Consider the following 19,360-nt stretch of genomic DNA (forward strand, 5'->3'; position numbering starts at 1 on the left):
GAAGGGGGTGTGGGGCCGTGGTGGCCGGGGTGAGGGGTGGCTGGAGCTTACAGCAGGCCACACCTTTATTTACTAGAACCTCTTTCTATCAAGGATCTGTATGCATTAGACCTGGAGCCATACCGCTACTCTGGGGTGAACCTCACAGGGTTCCGGATCCTCAACGTGGACAACCCACATGTCTCGGCCATCGTGGAGAAGTGGTCCATGGAGCGGCTGCAGGCAGCTCCCCGGGCAGAGTCCGGCCTGTTGGATGGAGTGATGATGGTATTCCAGCCAGGGGCCAGAGCCAGGGCCTCCCTTTCTCTCCCCCAGCCCCAACCCCTGCTCCATTCCCTCTTCTTTTTTTTTTTTTTTTAAGATTTTTATTTATTTATTCATGAAAGACACAGAGAGAGAAAGGCAGAGATGTAGGCAGAGGGAGAAGCAGGCTCCAGGCAGGGAGCCTGATGTGGGACTTGATCCTGAGACCACGGATCACGCCCTGAGCCAGGGTGCTCAACTGCTGAGCCACCCAGGTGTCCCTCCATTCCCTCTTCTATCCTCTCTTCTCTCCTCCCTCCCTATCTCTTTCTTCCCTTGCACCACTTCCCCTCCTAAAACCTACCCCGTATGTCATCAACCAGACCTTAGGAACACAAGGAGTCAGACAGTCCCACCCCAGGGTGGTAAGGGAGGCTTGTAAGCGCAGGGACGAGGACATGGGGCCCTGGGCACGAAGGACTTGGAGCTGTGACCAGCTGGAGCCTAGGGAGGCAGGAAAGGAGAAGGTGTGAATGGGGCCCAGGAGCAGCAGGAGTGATGGAATGAGGTAGGAGAGTCTGGAAGGAGAAGGTCTGAGCTACAGAGAGGATTGGAGTTGGGTGTTAGAAGAAGAACAGGGACGCTCATGCAAGTCTGGCCTTCACTGGGGGCATGGATGGGGTCACTGGGGGCCTTTCCCTGGTCAGGACCCCAAGTGCCTGGTCGGGGAAGGGAAAGGGGACAGAGCAGCTCGGGTCAAGGACGCTCGGGCTTTGGGAGCTTCTCTCAGGCAGGCCCTGTCCCTCCCCTCCAGACCGACGCGGCCTTACTGTACGACGCCGTCCACATCGTGTCCGTGTGCTACCAGCGGGCACCCCAGATGACCGTGAACTCCCTGCAGTGCCATCGGCACAAGGCCTGGCGCTTTGGCGGCCGCTTCATGAACTTCATCAAGGAGGTGAGTGCTCCCCTGCAACCCCCTATAGCCCCCCAAGGCCACCTCCCCTGGGGGTCTTTCGTGTTGCAGAGCAAAGACACAGGTGTGGTGTCAGGAGGACTCAATTTCCAGGCCACACAAACCTGGGCACATTGGTTGGCACGTCCCAGCCTCAGTGTCCTTGGGCAAAAATGGGCTGGACAGGACCAGTCTTACAGGGTGATTGGGAAGCTAAGGTCATGGCATGTAGGAGGTTCTCCGTGGGTGCTCAGCAGTGTCAACAGGACCTGCCTGGGCTTTCCGGTGCAATGAGGGTCTCTGCCTCTGGCTGTGTGGCCCTGGGCAAGCTAGAGAAACTGGCTGAGCCGTGATGGCCTCATCTGCAAAAGGGGGTACGAAGCATGCCCCCCAGAGAGATACCAGAAAGCTGAGATGAGATGCTGTGTAGGGAAGGGGCTCAGGGCAGGTGCAGGGCAGAGGAGGCTGGCTGGATAATCAGCCCTCCAAACTCCTCTTCATGTCCTGGGCCCCACGGCCTGGCTCTGCTGGCACCAAGGCAGCTGTGAAGAAGTCCCATCCGTGGGGCTGCTTCAGGGGATCCAGAGAGCAGAAATCTGTCCTGCTGCAAGATGACCATTGCCAACTGGTAATTCTGAAGGACCCTCCATCGTCATTGCCCTTGTAAGCTCTGGATTGCAGTTCATGGTTCCCGTTTTACGGGTGGGGAAGCTAAGGCCAAGGCCAAGCAAGCATCCTGCCTGCCTCACAATTAGCTATGTGACTTTGGGTGAGAGGATTAACATTTTGATCCTCAGTTTCCTTGACTGTAAAGTGGGCATAAGGGTACTTGCCTCGGTGTCGTTGAGGAGATGGTGTGCAAACTGTACACAGAGCATCTAGCCCAGCATGTGGGCAGAATCAAATCCCAGTAAATGGTGGATGAAGAAGGCTTGGGGAGCAGATCCGGGCAGGGTGACCCCGGGTCGGAGGGAGTGACATGTCCGGGCAGCTCCAGGTGCAGTCGAGGGAAGCCCCCGAGGGGGGTTGTAGCAGCCACACTGGACGGGAGGAGAGGCAGGCTGCCTTGAGCCCTCGTTCGGCTACTCAGCAGCTAGTTGTGTGGGCCTGCTGGGTGCGAGGCACCGAGCTGTGCCCCGGGATCCAATGGGGCTGAGACAGACGATCGCCTGCGTGCACAGAGCTCACAGCCCGGGGAGGGAGCAGACACGAGCCGAGTCCTGGCATCAGGAATGCAATCCCACGGGCTAAGGAAGGCAGCTGCAGGAGGGTGACAAACGCAGGAACCCACCAGCGTACAGTCAGCAGGCAGGGCAGCTTTCCCGCAGGTGCCTGGTTCACCGTCCTGCTTGGGAACGGGGCTGAAAGGAGCGGGGATGGGGCACGGGCCCGTGGAGCTCATCTGCCTCTCCCAGCGGGGCGGCTTCACGTGTGTCCGAGACGTCCCCGGGTGTCTGTGACGTCCCTGGGTGTCCGTGTCCTCACCTGGCAAACGTCATCCCACCATGGTGGTGAGGGAGGCATGAAGCCCTTGGCACCAACTCCCCTCACATCTGGAAGGGGCTCCATCCAGGGTCAGGTATGTAGGTAGGAGAGCATCGGGATGGTCCCTTCTCCTCCCGCCCCTCAAAACTGCAGAGGAAGGCTGCTGGTCCAGTGCCCTGAGCAGGCCTGGTTAGCCTGGGAGAGCACCCGCTGGTTCTCGGGGAGCCCTGGGGCCTGACGCCTAGCCCCCTGTGCCCCCTCCATCGGCAGGCCTCTGCCTGAGTGGCCACAGGCCCCTGGGTGGGGGTCAGTGACCCAAGCCACAACCTTGGGACCTTATGAGCTGCACAAAAATGCCTTCGAAGCTTGACCCACATGTTAGCGGTGTGATCTTAGACCAGCTGCTGAACCTCTCTGTGCCTCCGGGCCGACTCTACTCTGGAGATTTTTTCTGGGGTTGTTGGCAGGTTGTTATGGTGTGTGTGGAGCGCTTAGGCCAGAGGCCGGCACAGAGCGGATGCTCGACAGGGTGGCTGCTGTTCCTGTTGTTTGTGTTGTCACCACTGCCCTCCCCGGGGCTTCTTGTTCCATGATGGGTTTCCAGCTAATGAGGATCTCTGGGCCACACGGCTTCTGGGGGCCCCCACTCTGCTTTCCCTGCACCCCTTGGAATTTTTGAGGCTCAGCGGTGAAGGGTGGTGGAGACAGAGGCCTGGAGCAGCCACGTGGCTTGCCCGCAGTGCCGCGGCTGCCGGAGACCGGGACCCAAGTGCCCCCGCCTGAGCCCAGCACCCGTCTTCCCTCAGACCATTTCCAAGTCGCCCGCCACCCCCTCTGACTGCATGACAGTAAATCATTTTAAAGACTTGGCATTTCCGAGAGGAGCTGGGAAATACCAGGCCGGAGTTCAGAGCGTGTGAAGCATCTTTCATTTAGCGAGTCTTGAGCGGTGGCTGGAAGGGGCAGGCAGGCCGGGAAATGTCACGGGGAGGAGCTGCGGGCGCTCCCTGCCCCTGCCGGGCCCTGCCCGCCCTCCCCACCGCCCGCAGGCAGTCGGTGCCCCTGCTGGCATTTAATCCCTCTGTAGCTGACAAGGGGGAAGGCTTCGCTGAGTGCAGGTCTGAAGGCACCTGCTGTGATTTCCCCTGGGGGCTCGGAGGGAGCCTGAGGGTGCAGAGGAGGGGGAGCCAGCCTGGGGGGTCGGGGGGAGCTGAGCCGCTCTGTGAAGCCATGAACAGTGGTCTTCACCTTCTCTGATCTTTGCATCCCTGGCCCCAGCCCCCTGTCCGGCCCCCGGGCTCTAGAAGCCTCCCCACCAGGACTTGGGCACAGTGACCCGAAGCTCCTCAACGCCATCCCTGCAGACCAAGATTGTGTCCTGCAGATGACTGATGGCTCAGTCCCCCTCTGAGCTTCGGTGTCTCCTCTAATAAAATGGGGGTGACGGCGACACCCACCTGGGCAGGATCGTGATGAGACAAAACCAGTGCATTCGGGGAAGGAGGTTAGCCCGCTATGACAGGTCTCTATGGAGGCCTCGGGCCCTGGCCCGGTGACCAGCCCCTCCTCCCAGCCAAGCGCCAGCCCGAATCCAGGGGAGCCCCGTGGAAGGAAACAACCAAAGGGAAATGAGGGGATGTACTGCTTAGTCGGGATGTGCACGCAGCACTCGCTAAGCACATGATACATTTTCTTTTAACACCTAGGTAATGGGTCATCTTCCCCTTCCCGAAGCTCGGAGAGATTAGGGCTCATCCCGTCCAACTCATTTTAGGGCCTCCTGGACTGCTTCCAGGCCCTGCCCTCTGCCCAAGTTAGTGTACCAGGTCCTACCCCTATGCCTGAGTTAGTGTACCGGGCCCCACCCCTCTGCCTGAGTTAGTGTACCAGGCTTCTCCTCTGCACACACTGTGATGTCTTCCAGCTGCCCAAGTGCTTGGAGAAGCCCACGGCTTTTACTCTGGCCTCCAGGGATCCATGATCCTGTGAACTTGGATGTCACCTTGTGAGCGGGAGCATAAGTATCAGGGATGCTCAGCTAAGGAAAGGCCCTGGAACCCTTCTCAGAACCTAAGGGGCATCATGACCCTGGTGTGGTTGGTGACGCTCAGGCCTTCCCCTGCCCCACAGGCCCAGTGGGCTGTGTGAGCTCCAGGTTTTCTCCTGTCCTCCAGACCCCAGGCTTTCCTGGTTACCAAGGACTCCCGGATATATGGGTTTGTCCTCCAAGACGCAGAAAGCCTGTGGCATTTTAGGCATTTACCTGTGTGCTCGCAGCCTCCTACCTCCACGGAGAAGGGAGAGAGAGGAGAGAGGGAGAGAGAGGCTCCAGCCTGGGTGGTGGGGCCCTGGGACCCGAGGGGCAGTGTGGAGCTCTCATCCACCCTGTGAGCTTGGGCAAAGTGCCTGCCTCCTCCTCTGTAAGATGGGAATCGTGACCTCACCTGGCCCACCTGCCGGGGCTATGGGTTACCCGCCCTGAGCAGCGGGAAGTACTTTGTAGGCATCCCCTGGGCCCACAGGAAGGCTATTTTCTAGATCAGAGTCAGCAAACCTTTTCTGTTAGGGGCTGGATAGTAAACATTTAGGCTTTGTTGGCCAGATGGTCTCTTTGTGACTATTCAGGCCTGCCCGTGGCTGCGCCAAAGCAGCCAAAGACCATGAGTAAACACACGGGTGTGGCTGTGCTCTAATCAACTGTTTACAAAAACAGGCGGTGGGGGAACGTGGGCCGCCAGCCACGGTTTGCCCACCACTGAGCTAGCAGAGTGGGGCTTCTCTCAGCTTGGGTCCCACGTGCGTTCTGGACCTCTGCGTCTCTGTTGATGTCGTTAAGGGCAATAAGAGATCACAGAAGCTCCCATTGGTCCAGGGCTCGGGCTGTACGTACCTCACGCTGTCCGAAGTATCTTGTGGGACTTCTCTCATTCCACCCTCATGGCATTTTGGTCCTGTTAGGATTTCCGTCTTGGAGATGAGGAACCCGAGGCAGAGGGGCGAAGTGGAGTCCCCGAGTTCACACAGCTCACTGCGGTCGGACCCGGCATTCTGACCCCCGTGTGCTTAACCATGACCCCGTGGGGCTGGAGCCCCGGGGACAGTGGGGGTGGCTTCTCTGCCTCCTCGGGCTCTACCCCAAGCCTCGGGCCTTCTAGCCAGGGCCGGCTTGGCCTCTTGCCTTTTCTGCCTCCACACGGCTCTCGCCTGCCCCAAGCCGCCAGCCTGCCTCCTTGCCCCTCTCTGGGGACCCGACACGAGCTCCCCCCCTCCTCGTCACTTCAAGGCGGGGGCTCATTTGAGTGCATCTGAGATCGATGTTGTACACGAGAAGGTGCAAATGTAAAGCTGGCTAAAGAGCATAATAGAATTTATGGAAATCGCTGGCTCGCACCACAGCCCGAGCAATGATGGAGGTGATTATTAATTAATCATGGTCTTGGGGGAACAGTATCGGTGCAAAGAGTAATTAAAATGAAGCATTGTACAGTTGTACTGAATGATGATTTATGAGCCCGAGGAATTGCCGCTCTCCCCTCTCCCTTCCGGCAGGCTCAGTGGGAAGGATTAACTGGACGGATCGTCTTCAACAAAACCAGTGGCTTACGGACGGATTTTGATCTGGACATCATCAGCCTGAAGGAGGACGGCCTGGAGAAGGTGCGCGGGGCTCAGGAGAGGGAGGAACGAGACCGTGGGGGCTTGATGGGACCCGGTGTGGCCTGGGCCTGGGCCCTTCGGAGAACGTGACGGGGCGGGCAGGCTGGAGGGGTGCAGACCCCAGCGGCCCGGCCGTGGCGGACGCCCCAGCTGTCGCCCTGTGAGTGAGGGCCACCGGGGAGGCTTAACCTGGGAAAAGTAACGAAAGGCTCGGGGTGCAGACGGACAGACCTGACTTTGGGTAAGAGAAACTCTACCCACCAGGGGGTGCCTACCTGGGGAGTAGTGAGCTCACTGCCACTGGGGGTGTTTAAGCAAAGATTAAGCAACGTGATTGGTTGTCTGGGAACCGGAGTTGGTTCTTATCTTTGGAGAGACGTTGAAGCACATGGGTTCTGAACTTCCCACCCTTGGTTTCTAAGGCCTCAATGATTCCAGGGGGGTGGACCTCCATGTGGCCACCATCAAGTATTTGTCATGAGGCCACTTCTGCTCTCTGGAAACCATCAATGTATCCTTCTGGACTGAAGAGGACACTCAGCATGAGCCCCTAATTCTCCACATTCCTGGGACCTTGGGGCCAGGGGCTCGGCCACCCCGTCTCGCACCAGGGCATCTGTCCAGCCCGGGGGTGGGGTGTACAAAGTGCAAGGAGCAAAGCCAGGAGGGGAAGGGGCCGGCTCTGATGCTCTGATGTGCTGGGCCTTCAGGATGCCTTGATTACTACTCTCCTGTCCACCCGTCTGCCCTGGGTCAGGCCTCTCCCTTGGGTGATTTTAGCACCCAGCTCTGGCTTCTCCACCCCACCTCGTGAGCCTCCGGCCATCCTGAGTGTACACACACACACACACACACACAACCTCCCAAAGCCCAGCTCTGCCCTGCTCCGTGGTCCCCCGGTGCCAAGTTAAGCTCCAGCCTCTCCCCTGGGCCTTTATGGCCCTCTAAGAATGAACCCACCCTACCTCTCCAGTGCCCCCAAAACATTCCCCAGGGCCCAGTCACCCCCACTCCCACTGGCCCGTCCTTTGCCCACGTGGTGGGCATGGTACCCTGGTTGTAGGCATGGCCTCTGTCCCCCACGTTCACCCCCTCAGGCACACGCCTGGCTCTGGCTGAGTTGTACCTTGCGGCCAAGTTGACTTTTCTCTCTTCTGAGTTTCCCTCGGGCTCCTGGGGACCCCCAGACAGGGGTGGCCAGAGAAACCCCACCTTTCCTCTGCCACATGTGTCTGCTAGGGACAGAGGCTGTAGCCTGTGCTCCTAAGATCAAGGATACCAGTTGGCCCAGCCTGCTCACACTGCGAGTCCTCATGGAGCAGTCTCCCGGCCACTGCTTAAACCCCAGCGGTGCTGGGGGGCCCTTCCTCCTCCTCCAGGGAGACTGCAATGGTTTTCGCTCGAGTGGCATCTCATTTTTGCTCTCGCCTGTCCGTCTCTGGGGATGACCTAAAATTCTGAGGATGGCAGTTAGCTGCCCACTCGGATGCGCACAGCAGACATCGGTAGAGGCTCAGGTGAGCGCTCTCCATCTGAGCTTCCACAGCATCCTTCTTCCCAGGACAGAGTGACTGTAGCTAACACCCAAGGGAAGCCCACCCGCTGCACCAGGACGAAGGCTGACCTGCGCCCTCCAGGGGCTCCTGCTCTCAGCCACCTGGCGTGGGGGGTGCATTACAGCCTCTGCAGGGCTGGGGCCTCCTCCTCGGTCCTAACTGTTCTCACATCCCCCGGGGCACCTGGTGCCTAGCAGGCCATGCAGTTGGAAGTCCACACAGGCTTGCTGGGGCCGGGGATCCAGCTGCTCAGGAACCTCTGGACAGGTGTGCTGCTAGGGACCCTCGTGCCCTCAGCCCACTTGAGACAAGAGCCTCTTTGACGCGGCCTGCGTGTCTCTCCTCTGGGCTCTGGGGAGGGGTCTGCACAGATAGAAATCCTGCCTGGAGAGGGTGCTAAGCCCAAACACAGCCACCCTGCCTCTCGTATCATGGCTTCTGTTTGCTAAGCCGGGTCACAGCTGATCCCGCCAGCTCCCGCAGGTGGCTCTGGGAGGATTAGGGCCGAATTACCCAGGCATAATTACACGGCTCCCTGCTATCTGCTCCGCGCAGCTCTCTGAATGGGATGTTTGCACTCGGCCTCTCTGTTTAATTGATTAAGTTTCCTGAGTGCCCCCCTGCCTCCCCCCCCCCCCAGCTTGGCCAAGGACAGAATGGGCCTGCCAGCACCTTCCTTGAGGGAGAGGACCTGAGAGGGGGCAGAGCAGGGCAGACTGGAGCCCAGGGGGTTAGAAGGATTGGTGAACTCCGTCTTCCCCGGCCTCTTCCAGCCTCGGGCCTAGTAGCAGCAAGGGCACTGGGAGGACACAGATGATGCCACCTTGGCCGCCACGTCGGCCCACTTTAGAAGCACCACCACAAAGCAACCTGCCTTCCAGCCCAGCAGCCACCAGGCCTGCAGTGAGGGTCTCCGCTCTGGGCTGCCACCCCCGAAACAGCTACAAAGACCAGCTCCTGCCCAGCCTGCCTTCCTGCGTGTGAACACGCCTCATCAGCTGTTAACCCGTTCTACAGATTTATTATTTTTTAAGATTTTATTTATTTATTCATGAGAGACACAGAAGGAGAGGCAGAGGGAGAAGCAGGCACCCACGGGGAGATCCCAATGCGGGACTCGATCCCGGGACCCCGGGGTCATGCCCTGAGCTGAAGGCAGATGCTCAACGACTGAGCCACCCAGGCACTCCCCACAAATGTTCAATTGTGGCCTTGCTCCAGGCCCTGCCCTCTGCTGTGGAGGGTGGGTGGCCCCAGGGAGGAGGCACCAAGTGGGACCCAGTGACTGAGCAGCTGGGTGATAGGCATCTTCCCTGGGAGGAGGGAGGCCCAGCAGGCCCAAATCGCCTCTGCCCCAAGACCCTTGGTTTTCTAGTGTTTCTGCTCTGCTCCTGGTGTGGCTGAGGTCCCTGGGCTGTCTTTGCACTCACCTCCTCTGCAAGTTCCCTGTCTGTTGTGCAGAGGTGGCCAGCGAGGCAGGTGGTGACTGTCCTGGGAGACTCGACACCTTGAGAGCCGCCTCGGAGATGAAGAGAGGTGGTGGGGCTGTCAGAAAGGTCAGCCTGCAGCACGTTGGCCATGATGACGGTGCTCCCAGGAAGGAGAACGAGTCGATGGCCTTGTTGGTGTGGAGGAAGGACGGAAAGATGGGGGGTTCACCCTTGTTCTCCATCTGTCTGTCCATCCAGGTCGGCGTGTGGAGTCCCGCGGAGGGGCTCAACATCACGGAGGTCGCCAAAGGCCGAGGCCCTAATGTCACTGACTCTCTGACAAACCGGTCCCTCATCGTCACCACCGTGCTGGTAAGAGCCTGCAGCCCCGTGGGAGAGACTGTGTGGGCCGGGCATGGGCAGGAGGGACCCCACACAGCACAGACAGGGTACCTCTCAGGGCTGCTGCGAGGCTGGAAGATGGGGTGGGGGTGGAAACTCGGGGGATCCCTCAGCAAGCCCTCAGTCATTGGAACGCAGCGACTGCTCATGGTCACAGGCCAAAGACCCGAGGGGGTAGCTGTTGGTGACCTCTTCCCCAAACCACAGTGAGCTGGTCCTCAAGACCTGCTTGGAAGCCCATCCGCAGAGGCCTGTGGGTTTGCAACCCCCACCTCCCCCACCCCGGAGCCCAAGTACGAACCACCATGGGGTTGAAGGAGGGAGGTTAACCTGCCCTCTGCACCAGGACTCAATGGCCCACCTCTTCACCTCAGTCCCCAGGGCAAAGGCCCTTCTCACTGGTCCCCCAGGCTGTGGTGGGTGCTGTGGCCACACCCAGAAAGCCCAGCCGGTGTGGGAGCCCACACACATGCCGCAGGCCACAGGGTCCCATCCCGAGAGCTCTACTCTGTGCTCACCCCACCTGCCACCCTCCCTCCAAGCCCCAGCACTGAATAGCGCCTCCTTCTTCTGACCCAAGGAGTAGGTCTCTCTGCTCTGTGGAGCTCAGGATGGACAGAGGCCATTGCTATGTGCTCCCCCCCACACACACACCTTCTCCTAGAAGGCCTCCAGGGTGTCCAAAGACCCCATACTCTTCCTGGGGATCCAAGCTGGGCCATCCTGGGCAGAGGCAGCCTGATGACCGCCCAGCAGATTCTCATCAAAGACCTTTTGAGGACAATTTGGTCATCTTCTCCTTATAATAAAGCACACACAGTACAATAAATGCAACATGAATAAAACAAATCCTGTATAAAACAGAGGGCTCAACCCGACTTGGAGTGCTTGGACAAAGTAAGGCTGCCCCGGGATGGAACCTGAGAGCAGGGCAGGGCACTTGGCCCTTCTGTGGTGCTGGAGCTCAGTTGCCCCATGGGATGGTCCTGTGCTCTCCTTCTAGTGAGACTTGGTGGACCCGTGGTGCACATGCTGGCACAAGAAGGGACGTAGTTGTTAAACCCCGTTCTCCCAGGAAGCAGCCTATACCAGGGGTAGTAGAAGCTTCTAGGGAGCACTTGTAGCCTGTGGATCTCACCCCCAGTCTCCAGGGTTAGCATTGAGAGGATCCCGTCAAAGGTGATGGAGTCCTGACAGTGGTCATGGATATACTCGTGACAGAACCAGGGTGAGAGGGCTGGGGAGACACCTGCTGCCCCCCCCCAGGTTTGGGCATGAGCCCTCTTCCCCCAAGCATTTCCCCCATCACCATATATCCTGCCTGCCTTTATTGATCAAATTTTTTTGAACTAAAAAATATATATATAAAAATCAGACTGCTAAGACCATTAAGTCAAAAGATTTCATTAGGAACAGGAGAACAATTGTGTAAAAAAACAAAAACAAAAAAACTAGAAAGATTAAAAAGAGACAAAAAAGAGCAAAGGAATTAAAGACTGATGAGCAATTGAAGGGACATTGATGTGGATGGCAAACAGAAGAGAAGAGAGTTGAAAGGGAACGAAATGAAAAGGTGAAAAGGAAAAATAATAACGAGAAAAAAAATGAAAAATAAGGCACGAGATGAAAAGGGAAGCCATCAAGGAAGACGAAAAATTAAAATAAATAATTAACAGCTCCAGCTAGACAAGGTAAAAAAAAAAAAAAAAAAGACGAAATGTCGGAAAGCAAAAGGATAAAAGTACGACAAAGCTAAAATATAAAAGGGTAAAAATGAAATAATAAAAAGGTGGTAAAAGATTAAAAAACAGAGCTGCATAAAATGTGAGATATAAATAAAACACTTTGCACAAGACAAGATTAAGAAAGGTGCAAAGCTAGTATGCTGGGGGAGATTAGGAGGAAGGGCGATGACTGGGCCCCGATGATTCAGCCACAAAACAATGCCCTCGAGGGAGCGGTGAGGTCCCCGGAAGGATGCAGGGTCACACTCCTGGAAACACCACCGGCACGCGTTTTATTAAAATGTCAGCAGCCAGATTTCAAGGGCATAAGACTCTTCTGCAAAGGCGCACAGGTGTTGTCTACACATGCAGAGGTGGGATCCAGCAGATGTCCCCTTCTCCAAGCTTCTGGATCAACACTCACGACTTCTTGCAAAGGCCCCGACCTGATGCACTCAGTCCCTCGCTGCGAGTCCCACCCGCCAGCTCTCAGGCACCGGCCATCCCATCCCCCCCTGGGATAGGGAGCAGACAAGCCCCTCTTGGGCCACAGCCCCACACACACCCCCAGCTGACCCGCTGCCCCTCGTACGGGCAGACACAAGCCCGGCAGCCGCTGGGGATGGACGTGCAGTGCGACCAGGATGTGATGGTTGAGAGCAGAGACCTTTGGGTCTGAGCCCCGGCTTCGCTGCTAACTAGCTGTGTGGCCCCCAGAAAATTGCTGAACCGCTCCGTGCCTCAGTTTCCCCACCTAAAAAGAGGTGATCATAAACGTATCTCCTTCTCAGAGGAGAGGGGCTGAGGGGTTCATAAACATAAACGGCGCAGAGTGCAGGCCAAGTGATAGCTGCTGCTGTTGCTAATGACCCTACCGCTTCTTTGTTTCCTCACTGGCCCCCCAAGTTGTTGGGGGTGTGACCTCAGCCACCCGAGTTCCTCCGAGCTCCAGTCTCCTGCTCATATATCTGACTCCAGACCCAACCAGCACTTCGTCATCTGCTTTGCCCAAAGTCTGAACTCCTGGGCCCCCTGACCCTCCCTGCCGGCCCCCGTCGGCCTCGACCTCTGACAGGGCTGCTGACCCACTCAAGGCAGATGTCCTACCAACGGTCTTCACACCATCCCGCAGTGTCAGACTAAGGGTGACCCCTGATTGCTCCGTGCATCCCCACGGCCCAGAGCTCCTGGAGGGCAGGGTCTGCTTCTCCCTGTGGGTCAGCGAGAGAAGCTTTCCTGGAGGAAGAGAAATGGCCAGGGTAACGTCTGGACGATCCCTGACAGAGGTGGGGACAGGGGATGTGACACACGACCTGTGCACGGGGCTCCCGGAAGCTCTCTCCTTCCAGCTGAAAATGCCCTCAGAGTCTGCCAAGTGAGAGGCCCAACCCCATGCCAGGACTGGCCTCGGGCCTCCTTCACGAAAACCTAGAGCTGGTCCAGATTCCCTGAAAGTCTCCGTGGGGTGTGCATGTGTCAGAGCCCTGAGGGGTGCTCTCAGGCTGGGGCTCTTTGGGGTGGTCGTGGAGAGGGCCCAGCCCCAGCTGCGCTGGCTGAAAATCCAGCCCTGTGCTTGGCAGCAGGGAAGCAGGGCCAGTGAGGACCCCCCTCCACCTCCCTCCGCACCACCCCCCCTAGAGCGCTGGGGGGCTTGGCCTGCCTGCAAGTGTGTTGTCCAGGCAACGGCACTTTGAGTGACGGCAGGTACCAGAGCAGAGTTCAGGAACATCCAGCCGCTTTGCCCCCAGAGCATAGGGCTTGACCCCTAATGAGAGGGGTTTCTGCTCACCCTGTTCCCCAGAATCTGGGCGTGCCAGAGGCCCGCACTCCCCATGGGCTGCCCTAAACCTGCCTCCTCTCCTCCCCTTTCCTGAGCCCTGGAGTTAGGAGCCAAGGGTGCCCTTAGCCTGGATGCACAGATGGACAGAGCCCTGGCCCCTGAGAGCTGCAGGTGGCCTTCCCCGTGTCTGGGGTCGAGGGCCTGGAAGCCTCCCCTCTCCCACCCCCCTTTCTTCCCCGGGCCCCAGCTTCTGTTCTGGTTCTGCTCTTCCACGGCCTCATGAAAAATTCATCCACTCCAACCACAGCTCACACACCGAGAAAACACACCTGGCTCGCTCCTGGGGGCCCTGCCTTTGAAGGTTCAGAGTTCTTTGGGCTGCTGAAGAAAGCAGCAGTGATGACACGTGTGCGGGTACATGTGTGGGTGTGGGCCTGGGCCAGCCACACGTGGGTGTGTGGGTACACACTGATGGGTGTGCACACTGTGACCACCTGAGAGTCAACCACCAGGCAGGCGGGACCCCTGTGCACATGTGACCACCTGAGACTCCATGTCAAGGCAGGAGGGACCCCCGTGCACACTGTGACCACCTGAGACTCAACCACCAGGCAGGAGGGACCCCTGTGCACATGTGACCACCTGAGACTCGACGGCCAGGTGGGGGGACACCTAGCCTGTGGAAACAGGAGAGGCAGAAAAGCAAAAGAAGGCCAGGACGTGGGCTGGGAGGACCATCCCGGGCCAGGACCAGTCTAGGCCCCACCTGCGGGGGAGGCAGGACTCCCAGTGCTCTGTCCCGGTTCTAACCAGCAGAAACCAGGCCTCAGCAGACAACGTCCAGAGCATGGTCTGGCGGGGCTGGTGGCACCGTGTACACAGGCGCATGCCTGTACAGATGCGTGTGGATAGGGCCTGCATCACCAGGGAGCTCGGGGGTGCAGGTCTCACCCTTGGATTCGTTCCCCCAAGACCCCTTCCAACTCCACAGGTCCTGCCGCCGGGAGAAGCTTGCTTAGCGCCAGGCCCGGCTCTCACGTCAGTGTAAGCGATCAGAGGGGAAAACCAGACTAAGAGCCCTGGCAATGAAAAGTCGGAAAAGGTTATTTTTCTGGACCCCTGTTTCCTGTGACTTGTTGAAGAGAAATATTACCCGGCTCCCAGAGCAATAGGAGAGCGTAAAGTTATGAAATTGAGGGCACCTTCACTGAGCAATCGATTAGCAGCCGAGAGAGCTTGTGAATTGGCTGTCTGGACATTTCCAGTAATAAATTGTGAAATAGTCCATGAATAAGTAGTTGGCGGAGTTCAGAATTACCCCCTAGGAAATGTTGCAGGTCTGGAGACACATTACTAAGGCGAGCACCATTTTAATGCTCTGGGCTTTGGCTGTTAAATATGTATGCCATCCGCAGAGCACTTCCCGAAATTAATGGCATTTTACAGCTGCTCCGAAGGCAGCGTATTTATATGGAGATGTATAGATTCTGGGGCTGTGGTGGCTTCACAAATGAAGTGCTAATTTTAGAGAATAGACCCAGGGAGGGGCGCGGAGGGAGGGTCAGAAAGTGAGCCGGCTCAGGGCTCAGGGACCTTTCCCGAGAAACAGTTTTCCCAGCTCTGGTCTTTAACCTTTGGTGACCTTGGGCACGGTCTCTAGGCCGGAAAGGGCCCTGTGGTCGCAGGCTGCCTAGCACGCAGAAAGAAGGCAATGATATTAATAAAAAAAAAAAAAAAATCAATCAATCAGCCGTATTGGCAGCTGACATTTGCCAGGCGCTGTTGTAAGCGCTTTTCACAGATTGGCTTGTTTCCTCCTCTCGACAAACCCCGTCTGGTGGGTTCTAGTCTTACCCCCAGTCTACCTACAGAAGGAGGTAGGTTGTGCCCAGGGACCTGTGTGCGTGGTTGGTGACTCCCCCGGGAGAGACAGTACCTTCTCCCCGATTCTTTCCTCGAGCTAACATCAGGGCCTCCAGGTACGGTGGTGCATTTTGTTCACTGCACAAGAACGTGCAACCGGAAGGAGGGGTTGGGACTGAAGCTCCGGCCCCCAGTCCCTGCTCACTGCGCCCCCAGCACCTGCCCCAGCCTCACCTGGGCTCTTCTCGGCAAACTCGTGAGCTGCCTGCGTGCGTGGTTGCAGGTGGAGGTGGGAGGCACGGAGATTCGGCACGGAGTCAGGCCGAGGACCCGGGGCTCACTCAGTTAGACCGAGAGGTGGTTTTCTCAGGATCCCTGGGGAGGCAGGAGCCCCCAGCCTGGCCCTGAAGCGTCCCAAAGGAGTGTTGAAAATCGAGAGTAAACGAGCCCCGCGGTGGGATGGGATTTTGGAAGGTAGCAGTACCAGGGGGTCCGGGGGCCAGAGAATCAAGCCCACCTGCCGCAGCGCGAGCCCGGCAGGAGGCTGCTGGTGGGTTTGCACCTGAGGAGCCCCAGTGGGGGTGTTCTCCGGGCCCTCCCATGGCTCACTCCGCCCCCGGGGGCCATGGCGTCAAAGGCAGGGCCGAGCTGGTTGACGGAGTGACGACGTGTGCCCTTCCCGCGGGCATGTGCACAAGGGATTCCCAGTGCACACGCGCTCAGTCAGCTACTGCTCAGCCCCCGGGGCCTTCAGATAGGTGAGGGGTGGGGGGGGACGATGTCCAGATGGCTTTGGGGAAGGTTAGGGCCCAGGAAGAGGCCAAGGGGCTACAGGTGGGAAGAGGTGCATGCAGTGGGACTCCATCAGACTGCAGTGCAACTCCTGTGTGACCCGGAGCCACTTACTGACCCTCTCTGAGCGTGTTTCCTCGTCTATGCTACGGGAGTAATGCCCCCCGTCTTGCAAGCCTGTGAGGCCTGAATCAAGCAGCCTGTGAGAGTGCCCAGATCCATGTCTGGTGAATACTAGGAGCTCAGGAAACGCCAAGTTGGCTCAGGGGTGGCTCGTCCAACGCAGCTTGGGGACGGGGACTTGTCGGTGAAGCTGGGGGCACGGGGCCCGTGGAAACACAGACATGTGTGCTGACCTGGACTTCGGGGCTGGGCCACGGACCTGGATTTTGGGACGTCAGAGCCCTTGGTGCTCACTCCGTAGGCCCTAGCCTGGCCCCGGGGCAACGGCTCCCTTGTCGGGTCCGTCCTGCCTCCTCCCCCGGTTCTCCCCAGGGTGACCAGGGGCTTGCTTCCAAATGAGAAATCAGTCACACTTGTGGCTCTTCCCACCCCCTTGCTGGCTCGCATCGCCCGGCAGGGAGGAGCCCTGATATGGGCCAGCAGGCCCTGTGCTCTGCCCCCTGCCACCCCGAACCACCTGCCGAGGACCCTGCACCCACCAGGGAGAGGCACCCTGGGGCTGGGGGGCTCAGGCTCAGTGAGGTGGTTAAGCGCTTGCACTCTGGGCCAACACCAGCCCGAGTTCAGATCCTCTCCTTGCCCACAGGGTGAGCTCACGCCAGTTGCTCGTCCTCCTGGGGTCACTCTCTGCAGCTGTAAGGTGGGGTTATGGGTCCCCACCCCCCCGACACAGTGAAGTCAGGGTTTAACCAGGCAATGCTGCGTGTCTGTCTGGGAGCACTTGTGGCTGGGCGGCGTGACAGGGCCGGTGTGTCCGCACGCAAATGCGGGCTCTCGTGGTTGTCAGCGCTCACTGATCCTCACGCTGGGGGCTGAGATCCCCGGAAGGAGAGAGAGGTAGCAGGGGGTGTGGGAAACCGTCAGGGGGAGGCGTCCGGGAGGACCCTGGACGGAGGGTCTTGTGCAGCCGGGTTCCCACACGTGAGCAGACATCAGAATCCCCTGGAGGGCTGTTTTTTTAAAAAAAAATTTTATTTTTAAGATATATTTGTTCATTTGAGAGAGAGAGAGAGAGAGTGTGTGAGCATGAGCGAGGGGAGGGGCAAAGGGAGGGAGAGGGAGAAGCCCAAGCTCTGAGTGCAGAGCCCAACAGAGGGGCTCGAGCCTGCAACCCTGAGATCATGACCTGAGCCAAAATCAAGAGTCAGGTGCTCACCGACTGAGCCACCAGGTGCCCCTCCCCTGGAGGGCTTCCTCCCAGGGTTTCTGGCCCAGTGGTTCGGGAGGGGCCGGAGAGTGAACGTTTCTCACACGTTCCTGAGTGCCACTGGTGCCGCTGGCGCCGCTGGCCAGGACCACACTTTGAGAACCTCGGGCCTTGCGTCGATGGTGGGGCAGGGAGCAAAGGATTCACATCCGATGGTCTTGAGTTCGAATGCCTGTTCCGCCACTTACTAGTTCCGGGACCATGGGACAGGTAATCAGCCAATACCTACCGAGCCCCACTCAGGGCGAGGGCCCGCTAGCCGGTGGCCGCTGGGAAGGCCCGGCATTGGCCTGACTCGACACCACCCTTCGAAGCCACCCAGAGGTTTCCTAGACACAGGAGCAGAGGTTCCAGCCCAGGCTCTCTGCCCAGCCGCTCAGCGGTCGTCAGCCCCTCTCCCCTCTCATCAGCCCCTCTCATCTGTCCCCGCAGGAGGAGCCCTTTGTCATGTTCCGGAAGTCCGACAGGACGCTGTTTGGGAATGACCGCTTTGAGGGTTACTGCATCGACCTGCTGAAGGAGCTGGCCCACATCCTGGGCTTCTCCTATGAGATCCGGCTGGTGGAGGATGGCAAGTACGGGGCGCAGGACGACAAGGGCCAGTGGAACGGCATGATCAAGGAGCTCATCGACCATGTAAGTGGGAAGGGAGCACGGGGGGCTGCCCACCCCCTCACCCTGCCCCCCCCCCCGGAGAGGCTTGGCCAAGCCCCGGCACGGCACGTCAGGGGTAGGGGGCATCCTGACAGGTGGGGGCCTTGGAGGCAGGGGAGACAGAGACAGAGGTGGTGACTTGGGAAGGACCCAGCTCCCTTGGACCCACCTTGCTCGTGCTCCCCGCTCCCAGACATGGCCTTGCACCCCAGCACACGCGCACGGCCCCCATCTGACTGCACCTTTCGCACTGGTGTCTTTGGTGAGCTCACCCTGCAGGGGTTCCTCAGCCTGTCCCTGCCTCCTGCTCCTTGAGGAGCCTCCAAAGGATGCCCCAGCCATGTGGGCAAGGTGCCAGCGCAAAACACGTCACAAACCCTAGGCACAGAGCTGGATCCGTCGCTGCCTTGAGTAACGTTGGGCGTGATGGGGAGACGGGGGGTGGGGGGTGCAGGCAGCTGAGGGCTGCGTGAAGGGACTTACTGGGCCGAGGTGGGGCTTGCTTAGCCCGGGGAAGCAGACAGGCTGGGCTTTGGGGAGAAGGAGCAGCTCGTGGGAGGGGGCTGTGACGTGTGGGACCCCAGGAGGAAGGCATAGGCCACCGTGTGGGGTGGCCACAGCCCCGGGTTCGAGCGCAGGGCCCTCCCTCCCCAGCTGTGCGGTCGGGGCCGTCGGGGGCCTGAGTGGTTTCCCCATCTGTGGCCTGGGCGTCAATCCCTCCTTCTTGGTTGGAAGTGCGAAGTGCGGGGCGCAGCCCGCTGTACTACCCAGACCTGTCAGATGCCGGAAGTTAGGAGGCCAGGCGGCAGTCCCACAGAGCTACAGCCCAGGCCCCACTTCAGCACCTGGCAGGTGTGCGACGGCGCACGCTCATCATCAACCTCCCCGAGGCCCCATTTCCCCACGTCTAACACAGGAGTAAGTGACAACCAGCAAAGCTCCCACGGGTGTCGCGGGGTTGAAAGGAGGAGCACAGGCCTGTCTGTCCCACGATAAACGTGTCCTGCCTTCCGGCCCAGGGCCCTCGGCCTTCCGGAGGCATCTGTTAGGGAAGACCTGCTAAGGAAGGTGAGGGAGGGCCTGATCTATGCCAGACCGCTCTGTTCTCCCCCTCTCAGTTATCCCCCCAACAGCCCCACAATGCACCCATTTTACAGATGGGGCTGAGGCAGGGAGAGGTGAGGCCCCACGGCTCGTAGGTGATGGAGCCGGGCTTCCAAGTGGAGGAGCCTTTGGAGGCTCTCTGCCTTCGGAAGCCCTGTCCTCCAACCCCGGAGCCGGGGCAGAGGTAGGCTCATGCAGGGTGGATCTTTGCACAGATCCAGCCGGGGGCTGGGGAGAGGGATGGCTACCGCCCTGCATCTCTGGGTGGGCGTCCTGCTCACCCTCCTGCCCTCCCCGCTTTGGAGCCTTGGAGCTGGAGCTCAGA

The 19,360-nt window shown here is 59.0% G+C and overlaps 1 protein-coding gene across 4 annotated transcripts in view; it reads left to right on the top strand.

Annotated features, from left to right (window-relative positions):
- The window catches only part of GRIK3 (glutamate ionotropic receptor kainate type subunit 3), a 220,951-nt gene that overhangs the window by 161,174 nt on the left and 40,417 nt on the right, over nucleotides 1-19,360 (top strand). For all 4 annotated transcript variants that reach the window (XM_072723806.1, XM_025991732.2, XM_072723805.1 and 1 more), the window contains 5 exons: nucleotides 94-267; nucleotides 1,058-1,201; nucleotides 6,233-6,340; nucleotides 9,585-9,698; nucleotides 17,710-17,913. In XM_072723806.1, the coding sequence (XP_072579907.1) occupies nucleotides 94-267; nucleotides 1,058-1,201; nucleotides 6,233-6,340; nucleotides 9,585-9,698; nucleotides 17,710-17,913 (744 nt within the window). The remainder of the gene's footprint in view (nucleotides 1-93; nucleotides 268-1,057; nucleotides 1,202-6,232; nucleotides 6,341-9,584; nucleotides 9,699-17,709; nucleotides 17,914-19,360) is intronic.

This window comes from Vulpes vulpes, chromosome 10 (genome assembly GCF_048418805.1).
Source record: "Vulpes vulpes isolate BD-2025 chromosome 10, VulVul3, whole genome shotgun sequence".
NCBI lineage: Eukaryota > Metazoa > Chordata > Mammalia > Carnivora > Canidae > Vulpes > Vulpes vulpes.